The sequence below is a fragment of the Schistosoma haematobium genome, chromosome ZW (genome assembly GCF_000699445.3).
Source record: "Schistosoma haematobium chromosome ZW, whole genome shotgun sequence".
NCBI classification, from domain to species: Eukaryota; Metazoa; Platyhelminthes; class Trematoda; order Strigeidida; family Schistosomatidae; genus Schistosoma; species Schistosoma haematobium.
The window spans coordinates 47,645,832-47,671,250 of record NC_067195.1 but is presented as its reverse complement, the minus strand read 5'-3'; the positions used below and the strand labels follow the sequence as shown (position 1 = coordinate 47,671,250).

The 25,419-nt window shown below is 35.9% G+C and overlaps 1 protein-coding gene across 3 annotated transcripts; it reads right to left on the bottom strand.

Annotated features, from left to right (window-relative positions):
- Positions 1-4,153: 4,153 nt before the first annotated feature.
- Positions 4,154-24,731, bottom strand: TOP2A_1 (DNA topoisomerase 2-alpha; the record flags this gene model as incomplete). 3 transcript variants are annotated; one of them, XM_012940008.2, is made up of 20 exons in its annotated part: positions 4,154-4,777; positions 5,957-6,161; positions 7,313-7,500; positions 7,998-8,232; positions 10,767-10,916; positions 11,148-11,339; positions 11,732-11,975; positions 12,615-13,065; positions 15,039-15,260; positions 15,347-15,510; positions 15,627-15,997; positions 17,414-17,558; positions 18,168-18,508; positions 18,630-18,868; positions 19,023-19,423; positions 22,271-22,615; positions 23,582-23,863; positions 23,897-24,140; positions 24,173-24,236; positions 24,269-24,545. In XM_012940008.2, 20 exons carry the CDS (start codon positions 24,543-24,545, stop codon positions 4,729-4,731), a joined length of 4,809 nt encoding a protein of 1,602 aa, XP_012795462.1. In that variant the 3' UTR covers positions 4,154-4,728. The 3 variants fall into 3 exon arrangements, with proteins under 3 accessions (XP_012795462.1, XP_051071659.1, XP_051071660.1); XM_051211584.1 differs by having other exon boundaries at positions 4,154-6,161; positions 7,998-10,916; positions 24,269-24,731; XM_051211585.1 differs by having other exon boundaries at positions 23,897-24,716.
- Positions 24,732-25,419: the final 688 nt, after the last annotated feature.

Below are 25,419 nucleotides of genomic sequence, written 5' to 3'. Positions count from 1 at the left end.
TGGTTGACAGTTGTTTCGAGTTCCACGTGTTCTTCAACTGTAGGAATGCTGCCCTTACTTTTCCAATCCTTGCCTTTTAGTCTGCATCTGATCCTCCTCGTTCGTCGATGATGCTTCCCAAGTAGATGACACTTTCCACATCTTCCAGAGCTTCTCCATCAAGTGAGATTGGGTTGGTGTTCTCCGTGTTGTATTTGAGGATGTTGCCTTTTCCCTTGTGTATGTTGAGGCCTACTGATGCAGAGACTGCTGCAGCTACACTAGTTGTTTGCATGTGCATTTGTTCGTGGGGATGGGATAGAAGAACTGGGTCATCTGTCAAGTTCGAATCGTCTAGTTGCATCCAACCTGTCCATTATGTTCCGTGCTTCCCTTCAAATGTGGAGGTCTTCATGATCCAGTCAAGCACCAGAAAAAAAGAAAGGGGAAGAGTAAGCAGCCTTGTCTGACTCCAATCCCCACTTGGAATGCGTCTGTCTGCTGCACTGCATGCACGACTTTGCAGTGTGGTCTATCGTATGAATTCCGTATGATGTTGACGATTTTCTCAGACACACCATAGTGACGAAGAGGGTTCCATAAGGTCATCCAATCCACACTATCAAATGCTTTCGCATGATCAAGGGAGTTGATGTATAGTGACGAGTTCCATTCAATCGATTGTGGAACGATTATCCGTAGTGTCGCAACTTCGTCTGTTTACTTCTGTAGCACTTGAAGGGTTACTGCCGGTCCCATGTTCGGGCAAAATGGAGGGTTGGACATGGGTTCATCAACCCCATCCCGTAGAAAACAACTTTACTAAAGAAAACGTTAATCAGAAGGAACTATTTACACCACATAAACTCCGTCTTCCGAGTTGAAAGATCTTCATGCAGAAGAATCATATCACCACATGGTGAAAGCCGAGATTCTTTGGAACCCATGAGGCCGATTCCCTTCAATATAATATAATTTCTATTTATTGATAGTTTACTTCCTTATCCATATTCTTATAGAAACGTCATTCGGTATCAACTGAAAATAAACGACCCAGTAACTTATTTGTCTATTCAGTACTATCTTTATACATGAAATAAAAATATTACAAATTGAACGTATTAGTTCCATTTACCGCTAAATGTAATATATTATCAAATAGCATGACTAGAATCAAAGTGTGCAATTTAGGAACTTAGTGATGAAATCCGAAGCGTTGTAAGACTACGATCGATTGCATGGTTGATTCTTACTGAATTCAGCCTGTTGGTCTTGAAGTTGGGCGTCTATTAAATCCTTCATTCCGTTCAACAACACTCAATTGAAAACCTTTCCAGGTACTGATAGAAGTGAGACGCCTTTCTAGTTCTCACACTTGCAGAGATCGTTATTTTGTAGCCCGATAATGTGTCTTTCTTCACAGTTTGTCGGTACTTGTTCCTGCCAAACTCTTCTGAATAGAATACAGAGCAACTTTACTTCTACCTGTGTCTGGTGCTAGTGCTTTAGCTCCTCTTTTGGTTCTCACATCTTCCACTGACCATCTGGATTTTGCAGTGATGAAAATATTATGGCTGGTTCTCTGTAGTGTGACCCGGTGAGACCCATGAAGCTTTGTGTATGCGTTTTTGGGGAAATAAAGCACCATGTACCTAGTTTAATTGCTGTTATGATTGTCAGAAAGGACATCGGTCACATAATTTCTTAAGAATCTCAGCTCTCACCATGAGGCGTTATAATTTTTCCAAGTGGAGATCCGTCAACACCCATGACAGAGCCTGAGGGGTTTACATGATGTTTCCTGGTCAGCGTTTTCTTAGGAACGTCGGTTTGTACCGAATGAGGTTGCTGACCCCATGCCCAAACCTGCTCTTTTTCTGGCTTGAGACTGCACAGATTAACCTCAAAAGATAAAAAATCACAATTCATTCTTCTATGTTACCAATAGACAGTTTAGTACCTTTGTGGTATTTGATTTCATACTCTGTTGAGTTTTCATCAATTGAAAAGTCTGAAGTATAGCGAATACATCGGAAAATCTCCAAAGATTATGTAATGATTTCAAATTAAAATGATTATATTAGATCACTTAAATAATCTTTTTGGAATGAAGCGTTTTAGACGAATCCTTGTCTTAGTATTTGGTAAACATAAACAAAATTAAAAATGTGATATGAATATCTAATATTTCATTGAATCTGTTCTAAAAACAGAATAAACTAACAGATCGTGGTATTTTGCATTTTATATTTTATGGGATCCATCTACATGATATGTTGTTGTAAACAGATATTGATGAAGACAATTTAGGTTATTTCAAAATAGCGTGTTACATCTATTTGTTCGGTACCTTGTTTAATTTCATAAACGCATCAGTACTCTCTTAGTACTAATATTTGGGCAATGAAGATTCTTCTCACAAACTAGGTAGAGATATGAACACATCAAATAATTTACGAAACGTATACCATTCAGAGAGTAGAAAACCTACGTTTAAAGTCAAGTGACGCGACACTCCTTCTCTAGAACAATGTAATTCTTTAATGTACGTAACTGGATATTGCAGGCTATCATAATCAAATTATTTCTCTATCGTAAAACAATCCTATTTGTTTAATGCTACCTCCAAAGTCCTATTATTTATTGATGCTTCTATTTAGAAGACATTTGTGTCGAAAAACTACCTGCACGACAGTAGAATATTACATTACTGGTCTTAAGTTTAAACCCATATTAGTTACGATCCCCACTATCACAAGAAAACGGTAACTCAACATAATTAACAATAATATCGCTAGCTTTTCTTAAGATCAACACCGGACATCTACTGTAGGTCGGAAAGCATAAGATTCCAACCAACAACCGAGATATAAATAGTTTCCAAGGTTTTCTGAAACAAAGGCTCAAAAGTCTAACATTAATGCTATTTAAACTGCCTGCATTTTCTACAACTGCACTTTCGTGTATTACCTTATACTACTTAATAATAATCAGTAACCACAGCAATTCAGAATACTTTTGATGTCTGCTTCCCAATTACGTCGCAATGCTCTTTGGCGTGGTCTGTGATGCAGTTGGATGATTTCCACAATGTGTGTCCTATCCACCTCCATCATCATCTCCTAACCTTTTCTTCAGCTGGAATCTGGTCAGTTCTCTCCCACAGTAGGCTGTTGCTAATGGTATCCGGCCAAAGGACATTCAGTATCTTGCGTGAACAACTGCTTTTAAATACTTTTACATCTTGACGTTCGTATTGAAGATTCTGATTTTGATATTGGTTGACAGTTGTTTCGAGTTCCACGTGTTCTTCAACTGTAGGAATGCTGCCCTTACTTTTCCAATCCTTGCCTTTTAGTCTGCATCTGATCCTCTTCGTTCGTCGATGATGCTTCCCAAGTAGATGACACTTTCCACATCTTCCAGAGCTTCTCCATCAAGTGAGATTGGGTTGGTGTTCTCCGTGTTGTATTTGAGGATGTTGCCTTTTCCCTTGTGTATGTTGAGGCCTACTGATGCAGAGACTGCTGCAGCTACACTAGTTGTTTGCATGTGCATTTGTTCGTGGGGATGGGATAGAAGAACTGGGTCATCTGTCAAGTTCGAATCGTCTAGTTGCATCCAACCTGTCCATTATGTTCCGTGCTTCCCTTCAAATGTGGAGGTCTTCATGATCCAGTCAAGCACCAGAAAAAAAGAAAGGGGAAGAGTAAGCAGCCTTGTCTGACTCCAATCCCCACTTGGAATGCGTCTGTCTGCTGCACTGCATGCACGACTTTGCAGTGTGGTCTATCGTATGAATTCCGTATGATGTTGACGATTTTCTCAGACACACCATAGTGACGAATAGGTTTCCATTAATTAATCGTGTCCACGATTTTTCCCTTCGCGTAATCATATTAGGTCGAAAGGCGCTAATCAGCTTAACGAACATTCTTGTAAATATCTTTAGTCATCTAATTCAGGAAATACACTACTCAAATTACAGAAGTTGACATCTTTTATCGCGAAGACCTCGCAAGTTGAGTATTGTAATATAATTATATCACAATCATACTGTCTTTTTATTTTATGGATTTTACGTATCACTTAATAGTGTGGTTGGACTGCTATAGCAAACGACTCTAAAAATAGGAATCTATAACTAGTGTGAAAAATGACAAATTCAAGCTACTAAACTTAGATTCATGAAACTATTAGATTTCAATTAGTGGAAATTGTTTAGTATGAAGATATTACCGCACAACGAAACGATTCATTATTATCGTATGCCTCACATAAAATAATGAGAATAAAAATTTTTTAACATAACAAGGTACACTTAGAAATATCGACAAAAACCCAAACTGGGACCTATTTAACAAAAAACTATTTTTTTAAAATTATTTAGTGCAGTAAAAACAGAAAATGTTTTAATATAATTATGAAAAATGCAATAAGAGAAATAACGTAGAATATAAACCACAAAAACAAGTAACATACTAAACTGTTAACATTTTATCATAAGTAGTATATCCATTTCTGTAACAGTTATTAGTATAAACCAAAATGAACTTTAATACAATATGGTAATGGACATTATAGAAACATATATGTATATGAGTATATGTGATAAATTTCTAGGCCGAAAATGTCCAATAAAAAAAAACGGGGAGGAATATGTAATAAATACAATGCAACCTTATAAAAGAGAAATAACAGTTGTTTAACAAAAAATGGTTCAAACAAAAAGGATTTCTGTACAAGTGTCTAGTCGGAGAATTCGAAATCTGAGTCATCTAGAGCTCCCTTCTTTGACCTAAAACATGCGGACCAAAATGAAAACAAAAATGAACAATATTCAATATCATAAATAATACACAAAATCCGCTAGAAAAATAATCTATAGCTAAGATCAGTGCAGGAAGAATGAAACACACACTTCTAGACGGTGATTTTACCTATTAATAAACAAATATTTGTACAGGGATTTTTAAAAATTGTAGGATCTTCATAGTTTTAGTCATGTACTGATCTTAGATAGACTACAATTGGAAAGTTGGAAGCATTATACAGATGTTTGGTTTTAATGCAAAGCCTCCCAGTATTCACGACCCCACTACAATCAATAGAACTTAGGATCTTCGATCTTGAATCCGAACACTCAGTATCTAGACCACTGAATTAGCATCCAGGGGTGCATACGCCTAACCTAAATCAATTTACGATACTGAAAAACCATTATAAATCGTCTGGGGAAGACAACAGTCTGACAGCCAACGTGGTTTAGCTCCACTGGTCAAGGCATTTCACTAATAATTCAGCAATTCTATCTTGTGAGGATAAAGTTAGTGTTACTGTAAGTGATTTATATAGATCGTTGACTTTTCATAGATCAAACGTTCATGCATGTGACCGAAGGTCCTGCGTTCAATTCTCTGAAGGGGTTTGTAGATGCTCATTGTTGAGCAATCCCATACTAGAATGAAACAGCTACTCAGTGCTTCCCTGATTTTCAACGATGGTCTAACTAAGACTAGTCCGTGACTTAAACAATGAGAAACAAGTGTTTACTGATAGATTTTAGATTGAAGAGAAAGATGAAAACATGCTGGCCTTTATAAGTAATATCAGTAATTTTTCCAAATCCATTAATTTCTGCAAAGATAAATTTATTATCTCAAGATGTAGAAGTTAAACACTATTGTTCGCTAATTCACATGCATCAATTTTATATAAACAAGTTTAGAAAAACAGTGTTAATGTGTGTATATTAGGTGTACATAATGAAAAAGTAAATTACACTAATCGTTTATATGATGAAAAATGAAAATGTTTGTGTCAATTTTAAAGTTTTGGATTTCAGTGAATGCTGTTGATCGTCCTTAATTATGGATTTCAGATATATGAGAAAACCGATCTGTGAATACTTGAAATTTCTTTGAACAGATTATTATTATTGTCAACGGAAACTATTAGTCTGACCAATCTTACTTACTTGCCCTTCTTAACCTTTTCGGGTTCAAAATCGCTATCATCATCGTTTTTCTGACGTTTACGTGAACCACCTTTGGATTGTTTTTTGGCACCACTGTCATCTGAATCAATATCTAGATCGTCATCTTCATCATCAAATACGTATCGGGCACGATTTGTTACAGTACGTCGAGAATTTACCCTAGGCTCTTTTTGAGAAGTAGTTACTGATTTGAGAATAAATAAATCATAAAAAGACCATCAAATTATTGCAATTTTTACAGTTATTTTCTTTTTATGATACTACACAAAACAATAAAAAGTCGAAAATAAATTTACTATTATTTTCACTAATAAAAGTTGAATTATCAACAGCTTGTATCTATTATGATGTACTACTATGATCTAGACTACAAGTAAAACTGTAAAAACACTAATTGATGAGTATCTAGTCATTATAATGAAAGATTATCTGCATGATTACTCAGAGAAATATATTTGTTTTATTTTATTTAAACACATAAACATTGATATAAGGGGACACCAAATAGATATGCGCCACACTTCGTCATTCAATTTATGAGGGCTGGAACAATGGTTAGGCGCCCAAACTGAAGCAGGTGGTTTTCTTAAGGGGCCACACCCGGAGCCTTCGGCCTAGACGTCTAATTCACAAGACAGTCAAGCAACGTTACGAGATGCAGTCTCATGGTAGCCGGTGAAAAATAATTGGTTCACAAACCATTTGTTCCCTCAGGATACTGGAGCCTATGTACGTCATTAGTTTGGAATCAGGCTTTTCCAATCCCCCCAGATAGATGCACAATATCCACCAATCCGGTTAAAGCGCCGGACATTCGCTTTTCGTTCTTTCAATCTCGTAAACAACACCCGCGCTGTGAGGACTTCACTGTTAGTGGTTGTATATGTGTGGTCATGTGAGAGTATTTAAAGAGCGACAGTAGACTCTCCCCACCCTTAGCCATATCAAGGCTGAGTTGCTGTGACAGCCTACATTTGGAAAGTATTTAAAAAAGCGAGTTTCATAACAGAGCGTCCACTACTCAGACTTACCAAAACACATCTTATTATGAAATTCGATAAATTGTGATGAACATTATGATTTCAAGAAGATAATTTTAGAGTCAGACGGTTAAAAATTTAGATTAATGGATTTCGACGAATTAAACCTACTGTAAGGTTATCCTATATATGATAGTCACTAGGTTAACGTTTTGATACTTGTTTGACTGGCTAGTATTACGATCTAAATGTAGCAGTGAGTCGGTACATGAAAAATAACAGACAAGTGAATATAACATACGAAACACAGAACTGTTATCTACAATGCTAATAATGATTAATGAAATATACTAACTACTTGCGGCATCATTAGAATCATCGTCTGTTGAAATATTTATTGTGGTTTTCTTCTGAGTAGGAGGAAACATTGATTTGATACTAGGTTGTGATTTAGGTGGAGCTGAAAACTGCCGTCCTTTACCACCACGACCACGTCCACGACCTGATGCAATACCAGGAGCACCACGAGATGTTGACCCAGAACTAATATTCAAAACAGAAAATAAGGGGAAAGACTAGATAAGTAATATCCTCAGAAGTTATGGAGCATATATATACATATATACAAACAGAAAGCAAATATCTGAATCATTTAGGAGATAGTTAGTTTAGAAAAATCTAGTTCTTCATTTACAATGTAATTTCCTTATTCAGTTCCTATAATATTTATGATTTGCAATTTTCTAGTTACTGATGATGAAATTCTTATAAATAATGAGATATACATTATATAAGATAGACGATTATCCCGAATTGTGATTTTCAGCGGCAGGGATTTTAACCTGTACCGAACAAGATTAGTGAAATACGAATGAGTGTCACAAACTACATCATATATATATATATATATATATATATATATATATATATATATATATATAACCATAAGACAAGTAACAAAAGGAATAGTGGGTTAGAGTTTTAGCAAAAAGTAACACATGAAGACGAAATGCATAGAAGACATGAAAGTGATTACTCACTCAGCCTTTACAGATGCACCACCACCATGGCTACTTGATGGGATTGATGATGACTTAGTGTCTGGAATTTCTGAGACAATCGGTATATCAATCTCTTTATTTCCTTGTCCATGATCAACAACTTGAAAATTCTCCTCTTGTTCATTATCTTCTTCATTACTACTACTGTCGTTATCGAAAACATATTTTGTTGCTGCAGCTTTTTCACGTCGTACACGATCGACAGCAGGTCCACCTACATGATTGAAGAGTGAAGTAGTTAAACACGAATGATGTTAAATAGTAACAAAAATAATTATCAATAATGTACGTTGACTACAGTACATAAGCTTTTACACTGAAGAAATAAGTGTAAATCACAACTTACATAAATATACAGACACTATAATGAACTTACATATAAATTACAACTTTAGCCTTGTGATAGAGTAGCAAACAACAACTAAGGGCAGATATATAAGTATGTACCATTGAAAGGAAATGACAGATCTCAAACTTCAGAAATTTAGTACTTTGATACAAATTATAAAATGCTCCATAGTACATTGTGTTGAAAATATTGAGGTCAGCTCAGTAACCATTCAAATTAACACGCCTCAAATAGTAATTTAAGTTATGAAAATGAAGCGAATGTTTGGCGTAACAAACTAATTATTTATTACGATCTAGTTAGTTCGAAATAATCAACTTTCATCAGAAGACGACTTTTAGTATCTTAAGACGTTATTAACTGCAATACAAATAAACTCATCAATGACTCAGATGGATAAATGTATGGTTGATTGTGTCGATTTGCAGTCATTGATGCATATCATTATTTCGTAAATTGTCCAGAAATGCTACAAACTCGCATGCCAACACATTGAGAATTAGCGGGTGTAATTGAGATTACAAGAAAATCTATAAAATAAGGTAATGGATATTCACTACGTTCTGAGCAACATCTATCCTGTTGCTTAAACAGAAGTATCAATCAGTCACAATGTAGAAACTGTACATATGTACATCGGCTCAAGTTGCCACATTACATTAGTACAGAGAGATGAAGTTGTCAGGCCAAACCCTAGGATAAAAGAGGTAGAAACAGTATTAGTGGTAATAAGAAAGATCAGGCATCGAAGATACGACTCGAAAAGAAAATATAAATTAGAGAAATAAAAACAAAAAATAGTTGGGAGAAATCTAAAATTTGGAAGACAAAGAATGGATGCACATGAGTCATTGCAAACGATTTTGAGCCGTGTCATTCAACGTCTTTAACCAGTGGTTAAGATAATCACGAGGACCCCAAACAGGTATTTCGTACCTACTAACATGGCTAAGTCCAACTGTCAGTGACTTCATGGTGGCAGTTGCGTGTACGTAAGACATGTCCGAACCGCCTCAGTTGACAAAGATTTACCACCTCATCAATCTATTTCCTGTTAACATCTAGAACCCGATTTCTAGCCCATGCACTGCTTACTCCGTGGTTCCAAAATTCACAAGCAATGCTTCTTAGATACCTATAATCGAAGACCAGTAACTAACAAACATCCTATACTCTTACAATGCTCATGTTTGAAATGCATAAAGTAGAACGGAGAGAACTGCTGCACAATAAACTCACCTTTTAGTTGGAAGACGAATATCCCACATACGTCATTAGTGATGCGAGTTGGCAAATGCCAATCGAGCCTTCTAAATGCGTGCTGGGATTTCGTCAGACACCAGACCATTAGGACTGATAAGTGAAGCAGTCGATGCGTTCAACTACTTCACTGCCTATCATTAATTCAGGCGGTGACGCAAGCCAATCCCGAAGTAAAATTTTACATTTGGAGGGAGAGAACCGCATCCCAAACATGCTTGTATTCTTGCTTAAGTTGGTCGGAAGACTGTATTTTGTCAGCGTCTTCACCAAACAGAATTATATCAACTCCGTGTTTTAAGTCAACAAGTGAATCTCATGGTAGAAAATAAACTCCTGGAAAGTCAGACGATGAGAGAGTTATCTATAAAACCATGACTAGGATAAATCTATATAAAAATGAAGAAAGCAGACAACCCTGACGAACACCATTTACAGTAACCAATTCCACAAACTCTGACTCGACCAAAAGTGGTCGGCCAGGAAACAGAAGAAAATATGACCGAGTTGAAAATGGGGTGAAAATTAATGAATATGGCTCCATATATTAGTTACTAGTACTTCATACCACGAGTTAGTTGTCAAAAGAAAGTTTCACATCATAATATTTACAATTTTGAGATAATTTAGTAATTATACTATGATAGAGAATGTAATCTACTTTCGACCCACTGATACAATAAATATTATAGCGAAACTTGACAGTAAATCCAAGCTCCCCAACTTATATTCCATCGAAATAAATTATTAATGCCTAAAAATTTGTAAATCCATAAATAAAACCTTTCAAAATATTATTTTTGACGAAAAAACTGGCTAATGTAGGTTTATAGATATTAATAATAAATGTAATGGAATAGTAGACAGTGATTAAAGTTGAACAGATGTGAATGCAGTGAAAAAGATACACTTTATTAACTTGTTATATAAAGTTGACATGGTGTGGTTAGATTTATGGAAATGAACAGTGACAATGTTGCTATCTAGAATGACAAATGAAGCTTCGCAATTAAATCATTCAGTTCAGGGAACCCCTTATCAAAAACTATAATTTACATTCAACAAAGTAAATAATAACAACCAACAAACCATCGAAAATCAGATTAATATACAGCTTGGAAAGATAAAAGAACACTAACCGGAAATTGGGGAAATATGATCATTATCACTATCAATAGAGACTTGACTTTCTGAGTCTCCGGTGTCAGAGCCAGACTCCCATGGCATACGACTAGACCGTTTACGCTTGGCATTTCCACCCACATTTCTACGTTTAATAGGACTAATATCTAAAAGAAAAATGTACCAACTTGTTTATTTTCAGCAATGGCAGTTCATAGGTATAATTATTTATATTAAATAAGACCGTTGAAAAATATTAAAAAACCAATAAGAGGGAATTAGCAAACGCATATAAATTTGTTTGTCCACCATGCTGTAACCTTCAACCATAATAGTAAAAAATGACTATTACATGCTTTCATATATTAATGATCAGTATTCATCCGAAGAATACTCACTTGGACTGGATGGTTTCAGAAGCTTTGGACGACTTGTTGGGACAGTTCTTCCTTTACCACGTCCACGTGTAGTAGCTGTCTTCTGTACATCTGTTTTTTCAGAAGCACCAAGACGCTGAGCAAGCGGTTTAGGTTCATCATTTCCATCGTTTTCTTCATCATTCGCTTCGAAACTATTATCCAACTCGTTACCTTATAGAAAGAAAAAGGAAATTGAGACGAGTGGGAGCAAATATACGCTAAGAACTCGGAACAAAATTAAGAAAATGTTTCAAACCAACAATTAAAGAAGAGTAGGAGAAAATCAAATTAAAAACATATGGTATATGGCAACAATTTCGCTCACAAACACTAAACGACACATAACGATGATGTTTCAGTAGTCAAAATGAGTATCCATTTTAAAGAAAATTATTTTCAGTGAAAACGCTTTGTTTTAATGAATGAAACTGCAAAATATATCAACTGTGCAATTCGTATACATCTATGAAATAAACAAAATTAACATACAATAGAAGACCTATTTGTAACTTATAATTGATTTCTTCTCACTAACAGCAAAGGCATAATACGAAAAAACAAACCTTCATTTAGATCGTTTTCTGTTTTATTTCGTTTCTTCTTATTTCCCTCCACCTTCTTCATCATATCAGCATCTACTGTCGGAACAATTCGTCTGCCCATTGGATCTGGTCTTGTTTCCATTGCTAATTTACGTGATTTTGTAGCAGCAACACGACCAGCTGTCGTAGTCGATGCTATTTTTAATTTTTTTTCAACTGCTTCAATTGCAGCCTGTTCATCAGCGGCCAACTCCGCTTCTACTTTCTGAACAAAAATCATATGTAAAGAGATATCATTTTGTTATTAAAAGATGCAGGCTCATGAAGTATTATTATTATTATTTGAACACATAAATATTGGTACAAAGGGGCACTGAATACATATGTGTCACACAAGTCACTTGATTTGTGTGTGAGATATGATACTGCCTGGGTACTCAGACCGAAGCAGGTGGTTTTCTTAAGGGGCCACACCCGGAGCCTTCGGCCTAGACGTCTAATTCACAAGACAGTCAAGCAACGTTACGAGATGCAGTCTCATGGTAGCCGGTGAAAAATAATTGGTTCACAAACCATTTGTTCCCTCAGGATACTGGAGCCTATGTACGTCATTAGTTTGGAATCAGACTTTTCCAATCCCCCCCCCAGATAGATGCACAATATCCACCAATCCGGGCATACGTCTTTTCGTTCTTTCAAGCTCGTAAACAACAACCCCGCTGTGAGAAGGCAGTGAGTAGGACTTCCCTGGCTGTGAGTGTATACGCGTGGCCATGTGAGAGTATTTAAAAAAGACAGTGGACTCGCCCTACTATCGGCCGTACCAGGGATCATCGGGTTCATATATTTATATATATATATTTATAGTTTACTAAAACTACAAAATGATCAAATAAGAAAATACCTTATACTCCTCCTCTAATTTCTTAAGATCTTCACGCCACAAATCGGAAGGAGATTTACTTTTTAGAATGAGTAATTCTTTTTGCTTAGCATCTCTTTGAGCAAGTAAGTCATCTTTACGCTCTTTCGTCAAACTCCATAAAGGCATATTTAAAATATAATTGTAGTCAGGTTGACCTGCTTCAACCGCTTCAGTTTGAGGGGCACCTTCATCTGTACGAGATTCTTCCTGTTCCTGCACAGCAGCTGCTTTATCTATGCTTTCTTTCCATGCCTTAACAGGATCTGAATCATAATTGGCTTCCTTAAGCATACGAATCAATTCTTTCTTTGGTTTATTTTCGATCACCATAATAGACTGAATTTTCTCAAGGACGAACCTGGCTTGATTTTCTAGTTTCCGAGCCTCTGCAGACAATACACCTTCTAAGTAGACCTTCCGTTTTTCATACCTACATAATCGATATCAATCATTTTACTTCTATAAGTACTGTATATAGAAAATGTAACCAAACTTGTTTTAAAGAATTTGTAAATAGTTACATAGATGTACATTGTGTTCACAGGCAACGAAAAAAATCAGTTGACAAAACATAGAAGTTCAAGCAACGGCTGGTAACTGTTGGATTGGTAAGTAAATTAATGTATTAAATTTGTTTACTTCCACCCCCCCCCAAAAAAAAAAGAAATAAATCAGAGCGCCTACACCGTCATAATATGTATGATTTAAGTTTCAATTCCAAACTATTCGCCAAATTCCTCAACCTCATTTGTTTCTCACTTCCAAAGTTTTTAATGGTGTTTTTAAGTTGGTTTGCCTGTTTTGTGACATAACTGGTTATCCCATTAGATCTAATAGATTTTAAGCAATCATTGCCTTTTAAATTCAGGTTAGCTGTGGTTGGGTGAAAAAAAGAGGAAGTCACCTACGTTTCACGTTCATGGTAGTGTTATATACCGATAAGAATAATGAATGGTAATTTTTGGAATCCATTTCTGAACTAACACTATACGCATATTTTTATCGTATAATTGTTAAATAACTAAACTATTCATAATCATGTCCTTCTTATTATGAGCTTTATTTTAGCCTATGAACTATTATTATACGATTTACCATTCTTGAGTCAAACCCTATAAACCGATTACTATCTCCCTTATTAACAGCCACATTTGTCTAAATTTTGTACAAATGTTGTTTCCTATTCTATGGTACGATGTGGTTTGCCTGGTTGGTATATAAATCCATTATGTTTCAAATAAATGATTCATACCGCAGAGGCTGAGATTGGTGTTCTGGAAATAATTGGTTGGGCTAGGCGGGAATCAGGACCGATAAGGACTCTAGACTGCTCGTACTGGTTTTTATGCGTCAATGGTCCGATCGATAATTCATTGCTCTCTAATTGGCGGTATCATCACGTTATACATTAACAGGGCACACAGGCCACAAGTTATAACAGTTAGCATTTGAAAATATATACACTAAATTATCGAGACGTAATAGTTATCGTGAAAGAGACAACTTTGAAAGGAACAGAAATAGCATGAACATTCTGATCATTAATTAAAAAGTCAGTAACTTGTTCTAACTAAATGGTTATAGCACAAACATCTAACAACTAGTGACTGGAATAATGCTACACAGGCTTCTTTGCCACCTTCCATGAAATTAAATGCTGACTGAATTCAGGGACAAGTAGAATAATTCCAAGAATGATCAAACAAAAACATGATACAGGAGTTCCAAATGGTCTGGATGAGGTTAGAAAAATAATCAAAACCAGTGATTTAAGATTATTGATGACAAAATTTAGAATCGACAAAAATGAAACAGATTCACTTCATACTCCACTTCTTATAAATTTTGAATATTATTCCGGAGGAGTTAACAATGGTCTTAACAGGTTGAGAGCGTACTCGCAGATCCCAAGAGACAGTTGTTAGGTGTCAGTCAAGCACTGCCTTCTTGTGAAAAGCTTTTAACGTATAAAACTTTACAGGTTCTCATCACCGGCATCGGAAGTTTTTGCAGCAAGGTAATGTATTATTCTTAAGGTCGACCTTTCCACACACCCCATTTTGTTGTGTGAATGTAATATCATTGGAGAACCTGGTTATCTAAAGGAAACATCCAACTATTATCAGTACAGTTGGTAATAAGATTTTGTCTTCAAGCTTTATATTTGCTGCTCCTCGTTTCAATTCTCTTCGACTGACCCCGCTGGGTTGATAGGATCTGAAGGAACGAGTATGAGAAGCTAGGGTAGCTCAAACGGGTTATTATGACAGACACTCGATTACTATGGGACTTAATACTAAATCCCTTAACGGTGTTTGTACCTTACGATGTGTATAAATGGCTGAAAATTGTGGGAAATCTTAGTTGACAATCACGTCAGTTACAAACACTAATTAGACTTACCATGTAAGACGTAATTCGTAGAATTCGCGGATAATAACCATCTCGTTGGGATAACACTTTAAACAACCTAAAGGATCGAAGCAAACCATCGAACCGGTACTCATGACTGTTTGAAGTTTGAAGAATTTATGAAGTCCAGTAGATTCGGCTTCCCGCAATTTTTCAGGAGACATCTTAACAACGAACCGCACAGTGACATCTGTATGATATTCTTTGTAATCTCTAGAATGAACAAAATAAAAGTTATACGCATTTTCTTAAAAGTTAGGAAATTTTAGATATGAAGGTTGAAAGGAATATTTACTTACGTGATACAAGCAGGGACCTTTTCTGAACCATTCAACATAGGTTCTAAAACCGATTCTTTGTAATTCTGTGTCCAGACCCGGATAGGAAGTTCAGTAATCTCCAAAGTATCATCATCTAGAACAGCAACTTCTCCATAGCAAACATAACGATTATTACCCAAATCCTAAAAATAAATTTATTTATTGATATGTAAATAGTGATAAGTACAGCATGACAGTGGAGCACATAATCTAACAAACGACATTAACAATAATAATATCCAGTGCACTTTTTTCTTACCTCAATGGTACCAGTAAAGCCACGGAAGTTAGGCAACATACGATGCGGTTCTTCACCATCTAACATACGATAAAGGTTGTTTATTATCTCTATAACATTATAGTTGAGAATATGTGTTGCATAGCCAGTTCCGATACCATCTGCTCCATTGACAAGGACCATAGGAATTATTGGAGCATACCATTCTGGTTCAATACGTTGATTATCATCGTATAGATAATTTAACAGAGGATCATCCTCCAAATGGAAAATAAGTCGTGTAAGTGAGTTCAATGCAGTGAATATATAACGAGGAGATGCAGCATCTTTACCTCCACTAAGTCGCGTACCAAACTGACCAATTGGTTGAAGCAAATTTAAATTATTTGATCCTAAGGATGAATAATTATTCATAATAAAACATTTTAAGAACAGCTTCTTACACGACCAAGAATAAAACTCATGTGATATTTTCAAACTCAACACAACTATCTGTGTAAATAAACTATACACTAGGAAACGAACTCGCGGAGAGCAAAGACCTTTATATTACTGATATGACTGATCTCTACTAGTCATAACTTGCCACCAGAACTTCGGGAATCTGTATTTCTAGGTCAGTAGCTAGGAAGAAAATTATTACTGACTGAGTGGTTTGTGAAGATCATTTAAATTTGACGAAAGTTTCCGATATGAACCAGAATTATGTTTATAAATTTATCAAACAGAGCTACTTTTAACTGCCAGATATTCACGCGAGACAACCAGTTACAGAGGCACACTTTGCAGATAAGATATAACAGTTCAAAACTGATCTCTCTGTACAAGATTAATGTTCAATCCCTTATTCTTCCATGCTTTTATCATTTTTTAATTATTATCTTATCACCATCGTAAAGTAAACAGTTGTCGTCTATATTTCTTCAATAAGTTATTAATTATCTCTAAAACTATTAGATAATTTAATCCTTTGGTAATATTTGATTAATTTGTTACGAAGTGGAGTACTTCTATTCGTTGAATACATGAAAGCTTTTAAGGACTTTGGTTATTTTATTAAATGAAACAATACCCTTCTGTGTATTGTCATACTCAATAGTTGAAGTCTCTCGAAAATTTTGATTACTTTATGATCCAAAACCATTCCATTTTCTATAGACTTATACCTGATATCTAACAACGTCTAACTATTATAATTTTGTTTTAATTATGTAACACTGATCTATTCTATTGTAGACTACGTGTAAAATTAAATATAAACACGATTGTACAAGCTTACGAAAATGATATCGTCGAAAAAGGAAGTTTTCTTCGCCGAGACACCATTCATTTTAATGACAGCGGGTTTTCCTCCCCGTAGTAATTAGATGCTTTAGTAATATTTTGGTATTCCATCCAGTTTTTTCACTCTTAAGTATTACTATGAAAGGAAAGTAACTAAGTGACTCTCTGGTTTAGTAGTTAGTATTTAGCAGTGAATAAACGATGGCTTCAAGACGAAGCTATCGACCAGTTTTAAAGACACATCAGTTTTGTGGGTTTTTTCTGAAGCAATATTCAGAAGAAATTCAAAACAATATTAGAGATCAAACATGAAGGGACAAAACCTGTTTAGCATAAGCAATCAATGCCTAACAAACTTCGAAACATAAGCCGTTTAACTGTGATCAAATATATATTCGTGAGCCTGGATTCAAAATAAACTACTAGTTTTCCCAAACTTAAGTAGATGAAGCGGGATTTCATCAAGTAGCCCTATATATACGGAGAATACTGTTTTGAAGTACTCGAAAATAAATAAAACATACCGACAAAGTTTTGAGCTAAACCAATAATAGTGCTCATCAGGGATTGTTCACCATGATGATAAGCCGACAGTTCAGCAACAGAACCAGCGAGCTGAGCAACTTTAATTTCTCTAATAAGATTTCTTTTTAAACAGGTGAACAGTACCTAAAAAAAAAGGAAACATAAAGTCAAAATTTAAGAGGATAAGTGTTCGTTAGTTAAAAGTCTTAAAATCAGAAAAGTATATATAAAACTTGTTTGTGAGGTTTATTGTCAAACAAAATGTGTTTCAGATTTGTATGTTGTCTACTACTATTCTTAATTCTTAAATATCTATTAATGATTATTGACGAGATTTTCTCACAAGAGATAGAATACTGTAGGTGATACCGTAGCTTAGTAAAAACACCAACATTAGAATATAACTATAAATAACGATATTGAGAATGAGAACGTCCATTTAAAGAGCATCCGTGTGTTAAAGCTGATATTAATTTTGAATAGTAATAAACACTTTTTAAAAATAATAAGAACTCAAGATTTTATACCTAATAACTGTCCGAGAATTAATTTATAAACCTAACTGTAACGTCGATCAATGTTCACAGCATACAGTAATACCAAAACGTAGACATACTGTATTTTTCTGGTGAACTGAACAAAAGCAACAACAAAAATATTGGATTTGTGAGAATTATGAGTAAGCATATAGTTGTAACTCGATACACCTGAGGAACATTGGTTATAAATTTGTAAAATTTCTGAGATGCTAACCTTTCTTTGTCCAGGTTTCAGCCCGTCTACAACAGATGGGATACTCCGTTCGTTGTCCAAATTCGAAAACAACACTAGCTCTTTGTGAACAAAATCGTGATAAGTTATTGCTCGAGTATCTTTCCCATACAAGTAAGGCTCCGGGAGACCTAATTCACGTCGACGTTTACGTTCTTGTGTAAAGTTGGTCAACCAGTTTTTACGATCAGCTATCTTACTTTTGTCGAAAGCCAATTGAATGCTCCCATCATCTTCAGTCCCACTGTAGCGAAATCGAATCCGATGACGATTCATGTCAGAAAAGTATTCCTTAGCTTCCTTGCTTGTTGAAGTACCCAAACCTAATATGAGAAGAAATAATGCAACGTAGAATTGACTAGAAGTTAAAATGTAAGACTCTTAGTGAATGTTTCGTGCTCATGAGTAAAAGGAAATATAACGAACAATTGAAACAAGACGTACCTTTGTAGTATTTTACACGCCAAGTATGCCAGTTTGGAGTTGATTTTTGCCACTCCTCAAATTCTGGTAAGCTGTAGAAAGAATATTCTTGTTTCCCTTTAAACACTTTTACAATTGGAGTAATGAATTCCTCTACTACGTTATGCTTTAGCAAATTTGGCCAGTTACAATGAACAAAATTTATTATTAAACCCTTAATATGAGAACCATCCTGATCCTGATCAGTCATAATCATAATCCTGTAAATGAAAAAACAAATAAGATCACAGGTGAAAACTACTAACCACCCACTATATATATATATATATATATATATATATATATATATATATATATATATATATATATATATATAGCCTGAAAGTTCCAAATAGTAAGGAATGTCAGACTTACTTGCCGTAGCGTAAATCTTTCAGCGTATCCACCGACTCATATTTCAGTTTGTATTGGAGTCCAAGAATTTTAATCAGTGCGTTTATTTCTGCATTTTCCATAATTTGTTTGTTAGATGCTTCACGAACATTTAGTAGTTTGCCTCTCAATGGAAAGACACCATAATTGTCTCTACCGACAACTCCAAGACCAGCCACAGCTAAAGTTTTGGCTGAGTCACCCTCTGTTAAAATAAGAGTGCATTGAGAAGAATTTTTAGTCCCTGCATTATTTGCATCATCTAATTTAGGTATTCCTTTGAGCTTAGAATGTTTGGATTTGTGACATTGCTTGTCCATTTTTTCCATTGCTTTAAAACGAATCCAAGACAGTACATTTTCAACTATACCCGATTTTGAGGCCTAAAACAAATGAACGTAAATGTATGAAAAATAGAAATTACAATTTGTTAACACAAAGATGATACGTAACTAGTAAACTAACCAATGTTACAAAATCTCAACATTAAACATACCAACACATTTTAAAGAGTCCAAGACCCTCAAGTACTCAAATTATTCACACTTTTGTTATAAGAAAAATGCTTCCAAGGCCAAGAAAAACGCTGATATTAACAATCTAAAAATAGTTAAAATGTAGCATTACTTATTAGTGGTGAATTGACTATCAATAACTAAGATTGCGACTCCATTTCTTTACACACTCATTATTGAAAGAAATCTCACCGAACCACACTACAGAAAGCTGAAAAGATCATATTTGCATCAGTAAAAAATTCAGAACAATTAGACATGAGAACCAGGAGAGAAACTGACAGATTCAGATTGACACCTGGTTATTGCCAAGATGAAACTAGAGCTAAATAAACATTGCACAACTGGAAAAACAACATTGTAAAGGTTCAATACAGCCTTTCCTCGACATACTGAAAAACTCAAGATAACTCTCAACAACAGGTTACAAGCATTAAAGACCTACTCAGAGAAGAAACTGCTATGGAGGACAATTGGAAATGAGTCAAAGAAGCACTAACTTCAATGTGTCAGGAGGTGCTGGGCCGGAAGAAGCATAAGTAGTGAATCTCTATGGAAACTCTAGACACGGTTCAAGGAAGGAAGAAAAAGATATTAATTAACAACAGCCGAACAAGAACAGAGAATACACAGAAGCAAACAAGCAAGTAAAGAAGAATATTAAAGCCGACAGGCAGAAATATGTGGAAAACCTAGAAACGAAAGAGGAAAAAGCTGCAACAGAAAGAAATATGAGACAGCTATATGATACAACGAAGAAACTAGCAGGGAAATATATTAAACCAGAGAGACAGGTTAAGGACAAAAAAGGCGATCACCGAGATTCAAGAACAGAAGGGTAGAATACTTCGAGGAACTCTTAAATAGACCAGATTGACTAGACCTACCGGACATCGAGGTGGCACCTACAGACCTTCTGGATGGCCATCAAACAAATCAAGAGTGGGAAGTCAGCAGGGCCTGACAATATACCAGCCGAAGCACTAAGGTCAGACAGCAAAAAATGCAGACATGCTCCACGTTCTATTTAGGAAGATTTGGAAGTAAGAACAAGTGCCGCCAGACTGGTAAGAATATCTAATCAAGATACCAAAGAAAGATCAAAGTGAATGTGAGAACTATGCAAAAATAAAAGCACTATCGGTACCAGAAAATTTTTTTAACAGAGTATTGCTGAACCGCATAAATTATAATCAGTAGACGTCCAGCTTTCAGATCAACAGGCCGGATTTCGTAATGATCGGTCGTGCACAGACCAAATCGCGACACTACGGATAATCGTTCCACAATCGACTGAATGGAACTCGTCACTATACATCAACTCCCTTGATCATGCGAAAGCATTTGATAGTGTGGATTGGATGACCTTATGGAACCCTCTTCGTCACTATGGTGTGTCTGAGAAAATCGTCAACATCATACGGAATTCATACGATAGACCACACTGCAAAGTCGTGCATGCAGTGCAGCAGACAGACGCATTCCAAGTGGGGATTGGAGTCAGACAAGGCTGCTTACTCTTCCCCTTTCTTTTTTTTCTGGTGCTTGACTGGATCATGAAGACCTCCACATTTGAAGGGAAGCACGGAACATAATGGACAGGTTGGATGCAACTAGACGATTCGAACTTGACAGATGACCCAGTTCTTCTATCCCATCCCCACGAACAAATGCACATGCAAACAACTAGTGTAGCTGCAGCAGTCTCTGCATCAGTAGGCCTCAACATACACAAGGGAAAAGGCAACATCCTCAAATACAACACGGAGAACACCAACCCAATCTCACTTGATGGAGAAGCTCTGGAAGATGTGGAAAGTGTCATCTACTTGGGAAGCATCATCGACGAACGAAGAGGATCAGATGCAGACTAAAAGGCAAGGATTGGAAAAGTAAGGGCAGCATTCCTACAGTTGAAGAACACGTGGAACTCGAAACAACTGTCAACCAATATCAAAATCAGAATCTTCAATACGAACGTCAAGATGTAAAAGTATTTAAAAGCAGTTGTTCACGCAAGATACTGAATGTCCTTTGGCCGGATACCATTAGCAACAGCCTACTGTGGGAGAGAACTGACCAGATTCCAGCTGAAGAAAAGGTTAGGAGATGATGATGGAGGTGGATAGGACACACATTGTGGAATTTATCCAATTGCATGACGAAGCAAACTTGGAATCCTCAAGTGAAGACGAATGAATACGGTGCATCGAGAATAGGAAACAGACATCCAAAGGATGAATATCAACTGGAAAGGATTGCCCGGGACAGAGTTCGTTGGAGAATGCTGGTGAGTGACCTATGCTCCTTCACGAGGGGTAACAGGCGTAAGCAATTTGAGTAAACTCATGCTAACATATGTTTTTAGATAACAAATGTAATGCTTTTTAAACACGATTGTTTTACCATTTTTTAAATTGCTTAAGGCTGCTAGAAATCGGTTTCGATAGAAATCGCTGTACTCCAGACGAAACACTATTGAACGAGTTACCCTGAAATAAATAAACCATATACATCATTTCTGACTACTTCGTGACGTGAAATTGAAAATATTAGGCTTGATAAATTCACTTGTCCAAAATCTGATAAGTTTTAGAGTTAAAACGACTACTATGTAAATCAATAAATAAAAGTGAGACTAAATACGTTTGAAACAATAATACTTGGACACAAAGCATGACAAGACACAAAAAGCATAGAAAAAACTTTTCTTACCTGTCCAATAAACTTCTCACTTAGAGTACACGTAGACCCGAAACTTTTTGTCTGCAGAGTCATATTCTCCTTTGTTTGGGAATCAAATGTGGGGTTTTCTATGAGACAGTTGACAAACAACCACATATGATTCTTTATTTGAAAAGGTTTGATTTGGACACCAGATTTTCCGGATTTTTTTTTGACGATTTCCATTAACTTGTTTACAATTTGATCACTCACATAATTAATATGTGTTCCGCCTTTAGTAGTTGCAATACTGTTAACAAAACTGACTTGTTGAAAGCCCGTATTGCTAACTGCTACTGCTACCTGCCAACGCGGGTTGACTGCTTCATATACAACCTATTTGCAGAATAACCAGAAAAATTCGTGAATCACTGATAAGTTTGACAGAATATATAAGGTTATAAAACAAGAATTATTATAACAAAGCCTACACTACAGTAATAGTTCAAGGTTATGATGGGATGAAATTGATATACTTCGATAAACACCATATAAATACAGTTAATATAGAATGTGTTGTCTACTAAAGCATTTTTGTTGGGTTTAGTTAGAAAAGATAGATGGCAAACATATTGTTGGTGTCAGTGTGTTTGGTTACAACATTGGTGAAATAATTATGGATTCACTACATAGGTGACCTCAGGAGTAAGAAACCTATAGAATCTACAAGAACAAGTCATGGATATGTTGGGTCAGTCATATTTCATGAGTGGAAACTGACAATTTGTAATCTGTGGAAAATGGACCAACAGAATCTAACCAAAGATGAACTGATAGTACAGTGAAGTATTTGTCTTAATGGAAATAAGTTGCATTCGCAGACTCACATCCACCACGAATATAAGAATATTAACGAACTAATAAGTCAAAAATGGTGAACATTGCCTAGGTTTCGATCAAATACGAACATTAAATAATTAAGGGTGGCACTAACATGACTTTAACCAATTTGATGTTACGGATGCCATGAATGAACAAAACCACTCAGTCAAAAGCTTTACATCAGTAACCACGATTGAAGCTGTGAAAAACTTTCAAAACAGGGAATCGACTAAGCAACTGGTTTATATCTTTTACTCATTTTTACATCTTAACCATTAGCGACCGTAATGCTTGGTTCCTACATGAATGTGCTTGAGAACACGGAATATTACGGGAATCTGGATATGATGCAGCAACAACCTGACTTGATCGGTATTATGGAGTTTAAATGAAACCAATGTGGTGAGAACATGACGATATTTATGGTTACAGTTATGTCAAAAAAAATTCCGAAATATTATTATGGATTTCCATAATTACCTTAACACTGTCTCCGTCATCTTTGTTGGGTTTGATAAAAAGGTTTACGTAGTCCATAAAACTCTTTATGGGTAATCTTTTGCCATTAAGGAAAACTTTAACTCCATTACAGGTTGCAGCCATGTCATATGCGCGACGAGTAAAAAGAGATACCGTATCTTGTTCCAGCTCGTTCATACCGAAACGTGCAAGATCGGGATAGAATGTAATGCAAGTAAAATCATCTCCTTTATCCGCCAAAATTTTCGGGTCAGTTGTCTTTGTCATATTTTCGACCCATACCTGGAGAAATGAATTTGTTATACATACTTATACCTGCCGGAAACTCTTTTTGTATTCTTTAGAGGATGTTTCTACAATGAACTTCTTGCTAAAGATATTGCATAACTTGGCGCCATAACCATTCCTTCCACCTGTCACTTTCCGTTCAGTATCATCATAATTGCTTGAAGTGAGTAGGTGGCCGAATATCAGAGTAGGGACGTAGGTATTTTCAACTTTGTGGTGAACAACTGGGATTCCTTTGCCATCATTCCAGATGCGGACCATATTCTCAGCACTTTGGGAAAAATTATAAAGAAATATACTTACGGATTAATGTCGATTTTTATACATGACATGGTAGGATCTCTAACTTTGTTGTCGGCAGCATTTACTAAACAGATCAAAATAACAACATTCTCATACCCAGGATTTCATCAAAAATCTTATAGAGACCAGGAGAAAATGTGATATCTCGACTGACCATATGTTGCTGACTCTCATCCAAGACCCACATTTGCTGAGTGTCTTTCAATGTGGAACCGATATAGGAATCAGGCCGCAGAAGTATGTGTTCTAATTGGGTTTTCTTCTGATAAATCCGTTCAACTGACAACCGCTTCTTGACAGCCTCTCCTGAGATTCCATTTTCAGGACTGCTTAGAATGTCTCCGTTAGGTTGTGGTAGCACAACAGCATCCATTTTAAAACCTGTACGATAGGAAGCCACGCAACAGTGGTTTGGAGAACGTCCAAACACAAAGGATTTGAAAAGTAGTTTTGAGAAGGCAGAAGTCCACAAACTCCTTCTACTAAACTGTAGAGAAGCTTGAGAAAACAGACCGTACGACGTTACGTTGAAAGTCAAAATAAACGCACTGAAAGCCCGCCCAAAGTATTCGGTACATATGATCATCAAACTTCAAACGCTCGACAGGTGGATTTCTAATTTTCTGACAATAAAATAAAACCTTCCGCATGAAGAGGCTGAAAAGCTCATACTGAACTCTACATATGAATGGCTTTTATTTCTTTCTGTAACTGATAACAGTAAGAGAATTAAACTTCAGAAGTATATATACATTGTAAATTCGAATTACTCTTGAAGATAAAGAGCTCTGTGGACATTCAGTGTTAGTGTCTACATTATTAGTTACAATCAACCCTACGACCTGAGGGTGCTCGATCAACTGCGGTATGCAAATCCTAGTAAACTCCATTTGAGACGTTTCTTCTCCTGTGGATACTTGACTTCGTGGTCCCAATTTCATCTAAATGTTGCCTTACTTGTACGTGTTTTTCCTCTCATCTTTAATGGTTATTGTTTGTTTTTTAAATAACGTACTTATTATTGTACAATTCAGTCCTATCGTATATAACATATCTTCAGAGTTTGTTTCATCGGAGTTACTACCTAAAGCCATCGGACTACTCACATTTCACTGGGAATCAGAGTTGTCTTTTTATTTCTGAGAATTCAGTCTTTGTGCAACTGCTTCATCATGAGTTTGCTCAGCACACTCGTTACAAAGTAATCTCAACTTATTTTAGGATTTTACTGATATTCGCACGTTAAT